This window comes from Camelina sativa, chromosome 1 (genome assembly GCF_000633955.1).
Source record: "Camelina sativa cultivar DH55 chromosome 1, Cs, whole genome shotgun sequence".
Taxonomy (NCBI): Eukaryota; Viridiplantae; Streptophyta; class Magnoliopsida; order Brassicales; family Brassicaceae; genus Camelina; species Camelina sativa.
Genome location: NC_025685.1, coordinates 21,292,903 through 21,308,980, shown reverse-complemented (window position 1 = coordinate 21,308,980; position 16,078 = coordinate 21,292,903). Strand labels below are relative to the sequence as shown.

Sequence of the window (16,078 nt, the reverse complement as noted above, 5' to 3'; positions counted from 1 at the left end):
TTTTTAAACGATCTAACGAAACATAATAAGACAAAGAGGTTATGCCCAAATTAACAAACATTTTGATTATGATCTGTTCTATTACGTTTTTGTTTTTAGAATAATTGAGTGGTTAAGGGAGAGAAGACGGAGAGTTTTATATTTTCGTTACCGGAAAATTTTGATCTCCGATGGCTTCTTCCCCTGAATCTGCTCCTCCTCCATCAAACTCTACCTCTTCCCCATCTCCACCGTCTAATACCAATTCAACCTCCTCTTCTCCCCCGGCTCCTACTCCTCCTACTCCTACTCCTCCTCAAGGAGGCTCATCATCATCGCCACCTCCTGATTCCACATCTCCACCAGCTCCACAAGCTCCTTCTCCTCCCAATGCCTCTAATAATTCTCCTCCCGCACCGCCACAGAGCGGTAGTGGAAATGAATCTCCACCAGCACGCGGCTCTCCTCCTTCTCCTCCTTCTAGGAATAATGGAGATAACGGTGGAAGCAGATCGACGCCGTCAGGAGACAACAATGGCGGCTCTCGTTCGGAAAATACTCCTTCTGGAGGAGGCAGCAACAGAGGAACCGGTGGAGGAGGAGGAGGAAGTAATATGAATACGGGGATCATCATAGGTGTATTAGTTGGAGCTGCACTTTTGATGATTGTGCTTATCATTGTTTGTCTTAGACGCAAAAAGAAGAGACAAGATTCTTACTATCCTGATGAACCCATGAAAGGTATAAAAAAACAACAACATATGTTTTAACTTAATTTTAAAAGCTTAGATTAGGTTTGTTCATTATATTATTGTTTCAGGAAATCAATATCAATACTATGGAAACAACAACAACAACAGCAACAATGCTTCACAGAATTATCCAAATTGGCACATAAATTCACAAGGCCAAAATCAACAACCTCCTGGTGGTGGTTGGGGAGGCGGTGGACCATCACCGCCTCCTCCTCCACCGCGGATGCCTACAAGCGGAGAAGATTCTGAATTGTACTCTGGACCAGCACGCCCGGTTTTGCCTCCTCCTTCGCCTGCTTTAGCCCTTGGATTCAATAAAAGCACTTTTACTTACCAAGAGCTTGCGGCTGCAACGGGAGGCTTTGTGGATTCTAACCTTTTAGGGCAGGGAGGATTCGGGTATGTCCATAAAGGTGTGTTGCCTAGCGGGAAAGAAGTTGCGGTTAAGAGTTTGAAATCTGGTAGTGGGCAAGGAGAGAGAGAGTTTCAAGCTGAGGTCGATATCATTAGCCGTGTGCATCATCGGTATCTTGTTTCTTTGGTTGGATATTGCATAGCTGATGGACAGAGGATGTTGGTTTATGAGTTTGTTCCTAACAATACTTTGGAATATCATCTTCATGGTAACTAGACCACTTACAACTTATAGCACAAAGTTATTTTCTAAATTATTAAGATTCAAGAAAATTGTAACCTTTGTTGTTGTTGTTGTTGGTTCAGGGAAAAATCTTCCGGTAATGGATTTCTCCACAAGGATGCGTATCGTATTAGGAGCTGCGAAAGGACTCGCTTACCTTCACGAAGACTGTAAGTTTCAAACATTCACCAGTCTCATTCTTATAACTAATGTTGCATGAAACATAGAAAGCTTTGTCTCTGACTAGTGATTTCTTTTTTGGCTGAGAAAACAACACAGGCCATCCTCGAATCATTCACCGCGACATCAAGTCTGCAAACATTCTCTTGGACTTCAACTTTGATGCTATGGTGATAAACTAGTATCCGCCTTCCAGTTTTTGGTTTTTGTTAAGGTAACATTGCTAAAGCTGATGATGACTTAATGACATTTGTGAATTCAGGTGGCTGACTTCGGATTAGCTAAGTTAACTTCTGATAACTACACTCATGTTTCTACTCGTGTGATGGGAACTTTCGGGTAAGTGTTCGCGTCAATCAAGAAACAGAACCTTTGTACTGGTCTAATTTTACTTCTCTGCACAAAAACATGTGTAGATATCTTGCTCCAGAGTATGCATCTAGCGGTAAATTAACAGAGAAGTCCGATGTATTCTCTTACGGCGTCATGTTACTCGAACTCATAACTGGTAAACGACCGGTTGATAATAGCAGCACCATGGATGACACCTTAGTAGATTGGGTATATCCTAAATAAGTTTCTTGTTATACAAGAATTGTGAATGTTTCCGCCTTTATTGGCACTGATGATTGCTTCTTAATTATAAATAAATACAGGCTCGGCCTCTTATGGTTCAAGCACTAGAAGATGGAAACTTTAACGTGCTCGCAGATGCAAGGCTTGAAGGCAACTACAACCCACAAGAAATGGCTCGAATGGTGACTTGTGCTGCTGCTAGCATTCGCCATTCTGGCCGTAAACGTCCAAAGATGAGCCAGGTACAGTAAATCAAACTTATATTATATATAACATAAACTTTTGATATTGTTTTGGTAAGATAATAATAATAACAAAAAAACATGTATTGGTTTTCAGATAGTGAGAGCATTAGAAGGAGAAGTGTCACTAGATGCTTTAACCGAAGGTGTGAAGCCAGGACACAGTAACATTTACGGGTCATCAGGAGCAAGCTCGGATTATAGTCAGACATCTTACAACGCTGACATGAAGAAGTTCAGACAGATAGCTTTGTCAAGCCAAGAGTTCCCAATCAGTGAAAGTGAAGGAACAGCCAGTCATGATTCCAGAGAGATGTCAACTAAAAGCCCTCCTGCTCTTCAATGAGAGAGAATCAATGAATGAAATGATAAAAGAAGAGATTTTGAGGGTTCTGAGATTAGAACCAATGTAAGCTTTTAAAGCAATGTCATTTCATTGATTGAATTTTTTTTTATTTACTTTTTCGACTAAGTTGTGTTATGTTTTAGATCGTTAAGTCTGTGTATGATTCTCTGCTCTGAGGTTGATTCAAACATGAAAACTACTATTGTTTGATTTTGGATTGTATCTCTCTATATGCTCTGTTTTCATAATCTACCAAATTAAACCGGACTTAAACCAGAATCTATACCGGGATACAATTAAACCGGTCCGGTTAGAAAACCCTGACGCTCTCTGTTTTTTTAACCTTTCTCCGTCGTCTTCTTTCCCATTTCTTCCTCAATTCTCTCATTTCGCGTCAATGAAATTTTAAACCTTCGCATTTGTTTATTGAAAAGTTCACATTTTTCTTTTTGTTTGTGTTGGATCCAACTATGTTGAGATTGAGAAGCCTTTTGTCTCTGAAAAGTTCTTCGATTGTAGAATTGTCATTACCAAACGCAACAGAAGCAATTCGTTTGGCTCCATTTCATTCCACGAGTGTTCTGTCTGAGAAATCGAGGAATGGTTCCGTAAGATCTTTCTCTATAAATATTTAGCTTCATCATTTGAATCTTTGTGTACTCTGTAATTAGATGTTTTGATGCTCTCTGATTGATTCTGGTCGCAGGATAAGGCCTCTGAAGGCGAAAGATCTTCAAAGGTAAGATTTTTATGAATAATGAAACTTTGAATAAAGGTCCTGTGGTTGATGCACTGATCGGATCGGAATCAAGAATAGGAATTGTTATATGGGTTTTGTGTAAATCTATGATTTATTATCAAATTTGGGTTGCCTTAGTCAAAGTAGGATCACATGATATGGTCATGTAGCTGACATTACAACCAAATTTGTTTTGCAAATGTTTTGTACTTTCTATGAGGAAAGGGTAGAAATGCAATCTGTGTGTTGATAAGTTCATGTTTAAAAACTGTGCTGGTCTTGTCAAGAAGTGGAAAGTTTTGGTGTGTATGAGTGTGTGGTCATTTGTATGTGTATCTATTCAAACTCATAAGAGAGTCAGTTCTCCTCTGAAGCTACAAAATGTTGATCCCAGAACTCCTCCGTAAGATTCACATGTACCGTAAAGGAGAAGGGACGCACTAGCGCTAAAAAGACTGTAGACAAACTCCTCTTCCACAGGGGAATTAATGATCCGCTTAAGGTATATTCCTAATGCTATTGTTCTCAATCTACCCTATTCGTTTTCAATGTGTTTGCTCAATGTGTTTACATGTACTGTCTTTTCTTATGCGTAGAATGAGTGGCATTTCGGGCCAAATCCGCTTATCCGGGATAGGCATATGAAGAAAAAACCTCCACCTGGCCGGGGAAAGAAGCCTCGGGATAAGAAAACAAAAAGTGAGTTGCTTTCTTTGCCTTTTTCTTAGTACCACCACACAACTCTTGGCTCTAACTTTACTGTATCCTTTTGTTTGTTTGTAAATTAGGATGGCACAGAGAAGGAAACGCTGAAGATGACTTTGGCACTGATGCTAATAATACATTTGAGAGCAAATGGAGAGAAAGGTGGACAACTCAGTCTCAGAAATCCTCATATTCGAGAGACTCGACATCCGGATTTGAATGGAGAGAAGGCTGGAGCTGGACCACTGAATCTCAAAGGAGCAGAACTAACGAGTCTATTGATGAACCTTTGAATGTTGGGTCTCGGTCTGAGAGGATTGTTCTAGGACTGCCTCTAGATGGTCCCATCAAAATTGATGATGTTAAGAATGCGTAAGTCTTTTCAATTGCTTCCAATGCTCCCCTAAATTCTATAAATGAGTGTTCGTGAAAGCTTTCTTCTTGTTTTGCAGCTTCCGGACTGCTGCTTTGAAGTGGCATCCGGATAAGCACCAGGGGCCTTCTCAGGTATGCTTTTAAACAAAGATTGGATTGTTTCAGGTTTTGTTTTTGATTTTATCTGTTGACAAATTGTTTTTTGGTAATGTGATTGATATCGCAGGCGGCAGCGCAAGAGATGTTTAAACTCTGCGTTGATGCATACAAGTCCCTCTCTTCTGCACTCTCTTGACTTTACTTTACACATAGGCATTATTGTAGCATTAATTGATAAGGTTGCTTCTGAAAGATGGGTTTAATTTATGAGAATCCACCAGTAATGAGATTGCATAATGGCCAAGAATCACCAATGTATCTCTCTCATTCTTTTTCAAGATTTGACAACAAAAACAATGCTATATGAGAAACATTTGTGTTCTTGCGCATAGTTTGGACTTGTTATAAAACTGCTGAATTGAAACGCATTGATGTGAAAGACAATAGCTCGAATACTTCGTGTAACAAAACACTCTTTTATTTTGTACACGAAAAAAAGAATATCTCAAATACTACTTCTTTATATTTTGTGTCTAAGCTAAACAACACATATTTCGTAGCGGTCTTGATCCTTGTCAATTCTCTTCTTTTCCAAGGAATTCTTCGTCTTGATCATCATCTCAAAGCCTCGGAGGAGGAGGACAGGTCGGTCTCTCGTAAGTTTTATTTTGCTTTGTTTTAATGTTTCTTATCATCTAGCTACTTGTGTATTATTAGAAAACAATATCCCTTTCGTTTATAGCAAAAGGTTTAGGAAATTGTTATCTTGTATTATTCGTCTGTAGGATACAATATATATATATAGGATACAATATTAAAGTTTAGAGTTTATACTAATGAGTCGATAATGGACATCCATATAATATAATATATCTATAACACTCCCCCTTGGATGACCATTATAAAAATATAGTCACAAATGCACATATAAAATGCTGCCTCGCTAAAAACCTTACCAGGAAAACCCAGTGGAAAAACCATGGCTAAGGGAAAAAGAGTGCAGCGCGCTTTTACTCCCCCTCTTGAGTACATCACTTGAAATCTTCGAAATGTCACAATCCGATATGATGAAGTAACTTCTAAAAAGTAGTGGTTGCAAACGCCTTGGTAAATGATTCACCAAACCTTCACTTGAACGAATATGTAGTAAACGTGTATCGCCATTCTTCTATTGGTCATGGGTCTCGCAAGTGACTTATTTTTATCATTATCTTTGTTTCTCACAATCTCATCAATGTATTTCAACGACTTTGAAGATGATAGTCTTTCACCATTGGAATCATAATATTCCTCCTTAAGTGTTTATCTTTCGCGTTTTGTTGTCTCGTTAAAAACCTTTCATGGAAAAACCCAATGGGATAAAAACCATGATAAGGGGAAAAGAGTACAACCACACTTATGATCATATATCTCCCCCTGAAAGCATCATCTTCACGTTATGTATTATGATCATATATATCAACTTTCTGAACTGTTAAAAACAACGCTTTCAGGTACAAACTCATATGATCATCGTATATTCTTTCGGGTCTTTAAACTTCAAGTCATTTGAACCCTTTCATATAGAAGATCTATTTGCACTTTAAGCCCAAATCTTCTTTTATATACAATCTTCCAAATAATCCTCTTATACATAGGAGTTATTCATAATCTCCTTTTAAACTTTTCTCTTTCAACTCGTCTTATTAGTATGGTACTTCAAGACCATTTTTCTATGTAAGATGATGTAAGCATCCTGAGATAACATATATTTCATCAGATGTCAAATCTGTAACCTTAAGAAATTTCATGAAATATCTGATCTTAGATAATTTGATTTCTCCATCTTTTAGGAGTAATATTTCTTCACTGATTATTTCTCCATATATTCCTTGGTATGTGAAATCTCTACCGGAGATCAGATAAAAAGAACCACTTGTAAGTGGTAAAGAGGTAAGAGACACACAAAATTTCTTTTAACGAGGTTCAGCGAATGCCTACGTCCTCAAACTTTGTTGAAAATACTTCTTGAACACAATTACAATTAGTGTTCCATCTCGAATTTACACAACCCTAAGATATTCACTTAGCTTGTTCCCTATCTATTTTCAACCCATTATGAGATCCCTAAGATCAACAACAATGATCTACACTCTCATAGAAATAAACTCTCACCATTTTCTCCCCAAAGGTGTCAAAAGTCTACAAAACTTTTTCTCGAGAACTATAAAATATTGCTTCTAGCAATATGATCACTTTAAGGGAAACTTCTGACAGTTTGAAAACTTCTCAATAGATTGAATCAAGTATTACTCTTCTTGTCAAAACTCATAAGGGATCTAAAATAGTTGCTTCCACCATATGAGAGTACATTTCTCATAAAAATCCCCTTATGTCCCACTCATTTTACACTTTCAAGTGTAAGGACTACAAGTCCAAATATTATCTCTTCAAGAGATTTGAGTTATTTCATAGTTACTTCTTTCAATGATTAACCAATCATTTTTTGTGTACACTTTTCAATAAAACTTTCGATTAACCGCTGTTTATGATCCTCGATTTTCATCAATACAATTAACAACTGCAACACTACATGCAAACATATTCCGACGTCGATTTTCTTATTGGTTCCTTTTCATTCTAGACATGACTCAACTTGTTCAGATTTCCTTTCATTATGATTCTCAGGTACCTGAATCTCTTTCTACTCATGTCTAAATCTATTCTAGAGATTTTTCATAACTCTTTGCTTCCTCGGTGCCATATTAAATTATGCTCTTTTTCTTTTATGAGGATGCTTATATTTGGAACCATAAGTCTATCACACTTCATGCGATCTATAGACTTAATAGGAGTTGATCTTATCCTTCTAGGACATTAATTGGAGCACAATTGGTATATGTGACTTTTTCACTCAAGGTCAGAAAATGGTTCTTGCATACCTTTAGCATCTTTGCAAACTTTGCCAGTAAATTATCTTTTCAATTTCTAGCGCACATTTCTTAGTATGAGGATCAAGATAATTTCTTCCAATATATTTCTTTACCAGCTGTTTATTCTCTCCCCCTCATGTTGGAAAGACTGACTCATTGAAACAACAGTCTCTACATCTCAAGATATTCAATCATCAAGAGAGATTTATATCCAACATATTTCCAACATTCTTTCAAATCCCATCTTAATCATTGTGGTGGAGCAACTCAAGATGTATAACACATTTAGATGGAATATATCTGGTTTCTGACCCAAACCAGTTATAGTGGGGAGTATCTATAATAATCCGTTGGCCTGATGCGAATTTATTGACATATAGAGTCATTTTTGTCAATCACATAGCCTGGTTTCACCACTATTGTCAATTAACCAAATACTCTTGCAAACTAAAGGTTGCAAGTTGATAATAAGAATATATAGTGGATGATCAGTCCACAATATCTCTTTTGAATACATACCAGAAAATTGACATTATCCAAATTCATGGGGTTAGTGAAAGCCATATAATCGGCTTGCTTTGTAAAGTAGCACACATAAGAAATCACTAGGAAAACTCTTTAGGTTCTCTAATGAATCTTTTCAGTCTTTCGCATCATTACTGAACCGGAATGGCTTAACCGGTCATGCCTAACAGTGAGATTTTCACAAAGCATTTTGTCTTCTAGATAATGCATGTAATCTCTAAAATACTTTTATTGACTTGGGTAATAATACTTATGATTTCAAAGTATTTTCTTCGCTTATTGTCTCAACATGATTACTTTTCAAATCCTTAAGATTTGCACTTTCATAAGAGTGATTAAACTCATTTTGAGTGTGAACATAATCTTATATTTGTTTCATCACCCCTGTATGTGGGATTCATTAATTCTCCCCTTCGAGATGATGACACTTCATGTCTTTCAGTCTCGATTTAAATCCCACTCTGTAATCAATAATATTCTCAAATTGGGTCACGTATTATATCTTACTCCCTTTTGACTTTGAGACTAACTGGGAGACTATAACACATAATTATCAAATTATGTTCCCATAGGCAATACTCTTCAAGAGCTTTCAATACTTTTTCTAATACTTCTTATTATTGTAGTAGAATAGTGGAAATTGTCTCACACTAACTTCTTTCATCATCATCATATATAGATGAGATAAATACCTCATGTACTTATTATTCACTTATAGTGGAAATACTAGTCGACTTAACCGCGACCTTATATATATATCATACCCACATTTATAACCACTTTTATAGCAACTTTCTTATCATTGATGTGGCATTATATTTTTTGCAAAGTCATATTCAGTTCAATGAATAGATCAAACCAATAGGATGTGATTTACATCAACATCTCATAATTTTACACAGTCACAAAAAAATAAGATTATATTATATATATTTTTTTTAAATGTATTTTTCACTATATTGTGTCTACATGACAACAATATTTTGTGACAAGTGAATTATGTATTTTCTAATATCTTTCCATCAAAAATATTATTTTCAATTATATGAATTTGGTAATAATTGAAATCAAGGTAGTTTTTATATATTATCTTATAGACTTTTAGTCATTTACTTTCTTTAGATTATTCTAAAGAATTAGTGAATTTTTATAGTCATATACTTGGACTTAAACCTCCCTATAGAAGTGATGCCAAGAAAACATGATCAATAATCATTATTTAGTAATTTGTTACTAAATTTTCAATGTATTCACCATAAAAAAGTTGGAGACATGATTTGAAATATTTTATCATGATATTATATCTAACTTTAATTAGATTTAAATTTGTGATTAAACAAATAAAGTAATCACAAACATTATAAACAATTATATAAATGAGTGCTAAATAAATATTAAGCACCATTTCTTATATATATATAGTTATATATATTTCTTTGTTACCTAAAGATTTTATTTCAAAATCTAAAAGGTTTTGCCAAGAAATATAATTATTTTATAATAATAAATTTTATATATATTAGGGAAACCGTTCTAGCTACCATGATAGAGCATTAGACGATGGTGATTATAATAGAGAAATAAATAATACTTATCTCTATAGTAATGGGTGATCGGAAATCAGAAACGTCATTGAAATTGATATGCATCAGACCATACGTCGGCTAGAGATTTTGGTGAGTAATTATTTCTTCAGTTCTCCATATAAAACCATGTTGCAGTAGTAAACTCTCTATAATGAACGATAAAGGGGAGACGGCGGTAGAAATTTTGTGTTTGCACCCGACATGGTTAGGGGACGTGGGAGAGAAAGAAATTTTGGAACGGTAAGACTGCTAGTTTTTTTTTTTTAATATAGCTAGAGTTTAGAGCGTGCTGAACGTGTTATAAACAAGAGGTTTAGGGAATTGTTCTCTTATATTATTCCTCTATTGCATAGGATACAACATATATATATGATACAATTTTAGGGTTTACACTAATGGACCGATAATGGCATCCATATAATATAATATATCTATAACATCTTTCCTTTTTTACGTGTGAGTTGATTTATTTTGTTTTCCTAGTAATGTACTCAAAACCTATGAGAGACTTCAATCTGATAAATTGTTAATCTACTACTACTAGCCTACTAGTTTATCACGATTCAGACTCATCACGTCTCCAACATACAGAAAGCCAAGAAAAAAAAAACTGTTATTTTCATTAAGAATCCATTAGAGAGATAAATGATCTGTTTGAGTTTATGTTCTTGGGCATACTTTAGTTTGTCATAAGCCTTTTGGTTTGAAACACAAAACTCTCTTGAAGCAATTTATTTTGTACAGAAAAACAAAAATCAAATATAACTTCTTTTAGACTCTGTGTGTGTCCAAGCTAAAACTAGGCTTAAACAACACATCAAAAAATCTAAATCTTTCACTTATATATCATTATGATTCCAGAACTTTCCAACATTTTTGGATTAGCAAATGTTGCAGTAACCTAACCAGCAAGCTCCATTTCAGCTTGTGGATAAAAAACCATGATTCATCAATTTCACACGGGTGGAATGGCATAGGTTCCAACAACCGACCTGTGAATAGTCTCTGAGTCCAAAGTTGTTAGCATCTGTGGAATCGACATACCACCAGAGATAACGATTTCTGTTGCAAAAACAAAAGAAGATTAAATTTGAGCATTGAGATGGTTTTATTACATCTCCAGAACGTTTGAAGAGAGTTGCCAAATCAAGTCACAAGTTACCTATGCATTCCCGGACAGAGAGATTAGGTCTTATGATGTCCTTTGAGCTAATAAGGAAAATGTCTCCAAGATAAAGATGGTTGGTGGGGACATAGACACAACAGAGCTCTTCTCCACCAGCACGACCTCGAAGAATCACTGTCGATGTAATGAAACCAAAAGCGTATTCTCCCATATGAGGATGTCTGATAATGGCTACCTCCTTGAATGCACCTGAGCTTTGATCTGATAATAGGAGATCAAAGGTAAGTCTTTTTAGTACTTGTTGGTATAAGAAAGATTACAAGATTTTACCTGGTGAGATTGCTCCGCTGATTTGCTTAGAAGCTGAGTAGATGTAACTGATGAGAGGCATCTTCTTGATAAACCATTCTCCAATACTGAGAACTGAAGCTCCAAGCCATGAAGACATGAATACACCAACCAGAAAGATGAATGTGATGGATGTCACAAATCCAAGACCTGTAAGTTTTTCATTAGACAGAAAAAAACAAGTAATGTGACGACTAAATATGCAACTGAGCTGAGAGATAAAAAATGAAACTAACCGAACATATTGATTCCGAGATGGGTATAGATTGGGGAGAAGAACCCGTCAACGAAATGAATAAACCACCATGTGAAGTAGAATGTGACAGCGATTGGTAACAGAATGACACTGTAACACAAGAGATAAATCTAGAAGATCAATGTGTTAATTTCAAAAACCTTTGATCAGAGTAATTTAAACGAGATTTTACCATCCGGTCATGAACTTTTTGGAGGCCCAGCTTCGGATGACTTTGTAAATCGCCTGTATTGTAGATACACACATTTGAATAACTTAACATACAAGTAGCTTCAAGCTCTAGGTCAAAAACTTGCCCAACACATTTCACAATCTAGATGTTTAAAAAGTTTGCGAAAAATATAAATCCTATGTAATGTTTGTTTCTGTAAGAAAAGAAACAGGGGAGTGAGAGAGAGAAACCTCTCTTCCGGCAACGTGGATCGGAGAAGCGAGAGGAGACGGCGGAACAGACAAAACGACGTCGCGAGGTGAAGCTCCGGATTTATGCATCGGGATCAATCGCTCCAGATCTCTCTCCCTCGGTTCCATCTCTCTATATATATGAATGGATTCTTCGGTCTGTCCGATGTGTCTCTTCTTCTCCGGCGTGAGTGAGAGAGCAGAGCAACCAACTGCTTTCGCCAAAGCAAGAAGAAGAGCATGCATTTGCTGATGGGCTCTATAAAGCCCATTTACTTTCATCACTTGTTACTGGGCCTTATGAAGCCCGTATTGTATTCGACTGTCAATCATCTGACGTGGCGTTTCGTTAACCAAGTCTATGGGCAGTTTTGGAATTTTATCAACGTTTTTTTTTCAAATTCTATATTAGCCAATTTGGCACGTTGAGGGCAACATTTTTTCAAATTCTTTATCCAAATTGTATAATACGAGTCTTCTTCCATTTTGGTGTGTTACGAGTTCGTGGTGAGTAAGTGCGGAGAGATGTGGCGGTGCCTTCGAGTAGCGTCGTCGAGGAGATCGGAATCTAATGGCGCTTTCGTCACGTCTCAACTCTCCAGATTCTTCTCAACTCCTTCGGTACGACTACGACGACATTGTTTTGAATAACTCTGATTTCGTTTGGTCTTTGAGGTTACTCATCATTTCATTGGTTGACTTATTTCGTGCGTTGTTCGGATTTGGTAGCGTCAATGAGTTGGTTCTGTTTTGAATTGTGTGATTAATAATGGAATATGCTTTTTATGTATGATAAATTTTTAGTTTGAGATGTCACATCACCTAATTCTAATTCAAATTTTGTGGCTAATTAAAGACAGGGGATAGATCATCGTATACGATCGTGGATCATACCTATGATGCGGTTGTTGTAGGAGCTGGTGGTGCTGGGCTTAGAGCAGCAATAGGTTTATCAGAACATGGTTTTAACACAGCTTGTATCACCAAGCTTTTTCCAACTCGTTCTCATACAGTTGCAGCTCAGGTACCTACATTTATTTAATTTAGTAATTAAGCTAATAATATAAGTTTAAATTTCTTATTGATTAAGTTTATGAAATTATTTGTTGAAGGGAGGTATAAATGCTGCCTTGGGTAATATGACTGAAGATGACTGGAGATGGCATATGTATGATACTGTCAAAGGAAGTGACTGGTTAGGTATGCATGATGATGATTTTTTTTTGGCTTAATCTTGTATTGTCTTCTATAGTGATGTAACTTGTTGATGTGCAATGTAGCTTCTTTTTACTATACAAGTTACTTATTTCTGCAAGTTTCTATATTTAGATCTAACTTGTTTTTTTTTTTTTTTTGGTTCTGTAGGTGATCAAGATGCAATTCAGTTTATGTGCAGGGAGGCTCCAAAAGCTGTGATTGAGCTTGAGAATTATGGATTACCATTTTCTAGAACAGAAGATGGCAAAATATATCAACGAGCTTTCGGTGGCCAGAGTCTTGATTTTGGAAAAGGTTTTAATCTTTGGTTTATGCAATCTCACGATTGAAATAATTATATGATGATCGATTGCTTTCAAGCTTATCATTATTTTTACCCTTATCTCTTTAATTTATTCAGGTGGTCAAGCATACCGCTGCTCATGTGCGGCTGACCGCACCGGGCATGCTCTGTTACATACTCTTTATGGACAAGCAATGAAACACAACACTCAATTCTTTGTGGAATACTTTGCCTTGGATTTGATAATGAACAGTGATGGTAAGTACTAATTAAGAAGGTTTATTATTAAGCGTATGTATGATCCTTCAATGTTACATTATTGATATACTAAGAAGGTTTTATATGACGTGCAGGAACCTGTCAAGGAGTCATTGCACTGAACATGGAAGATGGAACTTTACATCGTTTCCATGCTGGTTCTACAATTTTAGCTACTGGGGTAAAACTAAATTGTTTCTTGAACTGAATATATTTCTTGGATTTATGAAACATACAGTAACTAATTAATCATTATCCATAAATGAACTTCAGGGCTATGGAAGAGCTTATTTTTCTGCAACTTCAGCACATACATGCACAGGAGATGGCAATGCTATGGTTGCACGGGCCGGGCTACCGTTACAGGACTTGGAGTTTGTTCAGTTTCATCCTACTGGTATATATGGAGCTGGATGTCTAATCACAGAAGGTATGTGTTTCTTCCTGCATTGATCAAATCATTAAAGATTTAATTGGTTTCTAACTTTGTCAATATGAACGTGTAGGAGCTAGAGGTGAAGGTGGGATTCTAAGAAACAGTGAAGGAGAGAAATTCATGGACAGGTATGCTCCCACGGCTAGAGATCTTGCTTCAAGAGATGTTGTTTCAAGATCAATGACTATGGAAATCCGACAAGGACGTGGTGCAGGTAATATTAGATCACTCATTTTAATTAGACACATGTATAAGAAATTAGCTTTACCATATGCAACATTGTTCTTTAACAGGACCTATGAAGGATCATATATATCTTCACTTAAACCATCTACCATCAGAGGTGCTTAAAGAAAGGCTTCCTGGCATATCTGAGACTGCGGCTATTTTTGCGGGTGTTGATGTTACAAGAGAGCCAATTCCTGTATTGCCTACTGTGCATTATAATATGGGTGGTATTCCCACAAACTACCATGGAGAGGTAAATGAAAAGATTGAAGAATTTCAATGTATATGTTCAGTACTTGAATTACTTTGGTGTCATTCTCAGGTTGTTACCGTTAGAGGTGATGATACAGATGCTATAGTTCCTGGACTAATGGCTGCAGGAGAAGCAGCTTGTGCATCGGTTCATGGCGCTAATAGACTTGGCGCAAATTCACTTCTTGACATTGTTGTTTTTGGGAGAGCTTGTGCAAACAGAGTTGCAGAGATTCAAAAACCTGGTAAGCACGCAATTAATACATATATTTCCATGCATCTCGTTAGTTTGATACATGTGAGTGTTTCTGAATTCTTATGTTGTTTAATTTAGGCGAGATACTGAAACCTCTAGAGAAGGATGCGGGTGAGAAGAGTATCAAATGGTTGGACCGGATAAGAAACTCAAATGGTTCGCTTCCAACTTCTAAAATCCGTTTAAACATGCAACGAGTAATGCAAAACAATGCTGCTGTCTTCCGTACACAAGAAACACTAGAAGAAGGTAAACAAAAACAAAAACAAAAAACTTTACCTTATGAATAGGGTCTAATGAATACAGTAGTCAGTATAATCTTAAAAACTTCATTTTTGATTTCTGTTTGGGTATGATGATCATAGGTTGTGATTTGATGGACAAGACGTGGGACAGTTTTGGTGATGTCAAAGTGACAGATCGGAGTTTGATATGGTGAGAGTCGTTTAAACGTTAAAAGAATGTTAAATTAAAGGCTAATTTGATTATATAAGTTCTGTAATTGGAAACTTTACATGTTAGGAACTCGGATTTGATAGAAACTATGGAGTTGGAGAATCTTTTGGTTAATGCATGCATAACAATGCATTCTGCTGAGGCTAGGAAGGAGAGTCGAGGAGCACATGCTCGTGAGGATTTCACGGTTAGTTCTATATATGTTGTTACATTAACAAAAACTTGTCTTAGTCGAAATGTGGATAACTAAGAGAGATTTGTGGTATGGTTTGTTACGCAGAAACGAGACGATGTGAATTGGATGAAGCACACATTGGGGTAAATTTTTCTCTTTTTTATCTCTTTTGAAGCCATAATATAGATTAATCATGAACTCAAAAGCATAGTTATGTTTCCATTAAGGAGTGTTAGTAAAATGCTTTATGAAAAAATCTCAAATCAATTAAGGAGTGTTTTTGTTTATATATATGTTGAAGGTATTGGGAAGAAGGGAATGTGAAACTGGAGTACAGACCAGTGCACATGAATACATTGGATGATGAGGTTGACACTTTTCCTCCTAAAGCTCGTGTTTACTGAAATACATTGTGGTGGGTTTATAATAAGAAACAGTAACAATGGTTATTGTGAAAAATATTGGTTGTCTTACAAGAATTATTATTATCCCTTTTTTCTTTCAAGAAAGCTCTTAATCGATTCGTAACAAATGCCACTCCTAACATTACTCAAAATTCACACACTATATATAGTTAACACACTGAAGCAAACACTCCACACCACTAGAAGATCTTCAAACTTCTAATTCTTAGTCAAAAAGGCCACAATGTTACACAGCCCAATAAACATCTGTAGCCCATGAAGTTTTTTATTTGTCTATCTATTTATTTATTTTTTCCATAAAGC

The 16,078-nt window shown here is 36.2% G+C and overlaps 4 protein-coding genes across 4 annotated transcripts in view; 3 read left to right on the top strand and 1 right to left on the bottom strand.

Annotated features, from left to right (window-relative positions):
* LOC104700523 (proline-rich receptor-like protein kinase PERK4) overlaps positions 1-2,925 on the top strand; it is a 3,590-nt gene extending 665 nt beyond the window's left edge. Inside the window, exons 2-9 of the mRNA XM_010416051.1 lie at positions 100-720; positions 800-1,357; positions 1,455-1,541; positions 1,651-1,721; positions 1,814-1,890; positions 1,968-2,112; positions 2,208-2,369; positions 2,467-2,925. Coding sequence (XP_010414353.1) covers positions 171-720; positions 800-1,357; positions 1,455-1,541; positions 1,651-1,721; positions 1,814-1,890; positions 1,968-2,112; positions 2,208-2,369; positions 2,467-2,715 — 1,899 coding nt within the window. The 5' untranslated portion in view covers positions 100-170 and the 3' untranslated portion in view covers positions 2,716-2,925. The remainder of the gene's footprint in view (positions 1-99; positions 721-799; positions 1,358-1,454; positions 1,542-1,650; positions 1,722-1,813; positions 1,891-1,967; positions 2,113-2,207; positions 2,370-2,466) is intronic.
* On the top strand, positions 3,078-5,061 carry LOC104700513. Its single transcript, XM_010416039.2, has 7 exons — positions 3,078-3,323; positions 3,422-3,454; positions 3,849-3,956; positions 4,051-4,153; positions 4,243-4,531; positions 4,612-4,666; positions 4,761-5,061. Exons 1-7 carry the CDS (start codon positions 3,186-3,188, stop codon positions 4,827-4,829), a joined length of 795 nt encoding a protein of 264 aa, XP_010414341.1. The 5' UTR covers positions 3,078-3,185; the 3' UTR covers positions 4,830-5,061.
* On the bottom strand, positions 10,412-11,992 carry LOC104700504 (protein LIKE COV 3-like). Its single transcript, XM_010416030.2, has 6 exons — positions 11,789-11,992; positions 11,559-11,611; positions 11,367-11,476; positions 11,113-11,280; positions 10,819-11,043; positions 10,412-10,718 (listed from the first exon to the last, which is right to left on the bottom strand). Exons 1-6 carry the CDS (start codon positions 11,915-11,917, stop codon positions 10,612-10,614), a joined length of 792 nt encoding a protein of 263 aa, XP_010414332.1. The 5' UTR covers positions 11,918-11,992; the 3' UTR covers positions 10,412-10,611.
* Positions 12,274-15,835, top strand: LOC104700495 (succinate dehydrogenase [ubiquinone] flavoprotein subunit 2, mitochondrial-like). Its single transcript, XM_010416021.1, has 15 exons — positions 12,274-12,409; positions 12,645-12,812; positions 12,901-12,988; positions 13,154-13,300; positions 13,407-13,547; positions 13,643-13,728; positions 13,821-13,977; positions 14,054-14,197; positions 14,277-14,464; positions 14,534-14,708; positions 14,798-14,968; positions 15,085-15,154; positions 15,242-15,362; positions 15,456-15,493; positions 15,652-15,835. Exons 1-15 carry the CDS (start codon positions 12,314-12,316, stop codon positions 15,752-15,754), a joined length of 1,893 nt encoding a protein of 630 aa, XP_010414323.1. The 5' UTR covers positions 12,274-12,313; the 3' UTR covers positions 15,755-15,835.

What these genes read in the sequence shown, in the direction of transcription:
- LOC104700513 (XM_010416039.2), top strand. Translation starts at nt 3,186, where the DNA reads ATGTTGAGATTGAGAAGCCTTTTGTCTCTGAAAAGTTCTTCGATTGTA. An exon ending in GAATTAATGATCCGCTTAAG is followed by an intron (nt 3,957 to 4,050) that starts GTATATTCCTAA and finishes TCTTATGCGTAG; the next exon opens with AATGAGTGGCATTTCGGGCC. An exon ending in AGCACCAGGGGCCTTCTCAG is followed by an intron (nt 4,667 to 4,760) that starts GTATGCTTTTAA and finishes TTGATATCGCAG; the next exon opens with GCGGCAGCGCAAGAGATGTT.
- LOC104700504 (XM_010416030.2), bottom strand. Translation starts at nt 11,917, where the DNA reads ATGGAACCGAGGGAGAGAGATCTGGAGCGATTGATCCCGATGCATAAA. An exon ending in TCTCGGAATCAATATGTTCG is followed by an intron (nt 11,281 to 11,366) that starts GTTAGTTTCATT and finishes AAAAACTTACAG; the next exon opens with GTCTTGGATTTGTGACATCC. An exon ending in CAGCGGAGCAATCTCACCAG is followed by an intron (nt 11,044 to 11,112) that starts GTAAAATCTTGT and finishes TCCTATTATCAG; the next exon opens with ATCAAAGCTCAGGTGCATTC.
- LOC104700495 (XM_010416021.1), top strand. Translation starts at nt 12,314, where the DNA reads ATGTGGCGGTGCCTTCGAGTAGCGTCGTCGAGGAGATCGGAATCTAAT. An exon ending in TGGATGTCTAATCACAGAAG is followed by an intron (nt 13,978 to 14,053) that starts GTATGTGTTTCT and finishes ATGAACGTGTAG; the next exon opens with GAGCTAGAGGTGAAGGTGGG. An exon ending in ACAAGAAACACTAGAAGAAG is followed by an intron (nt 14,969 to 15,084) that starts GTAAACAAAAAC and finishes TGATGATCATAG; the next exon opens with GTTGTGATTTGATGGACAAG.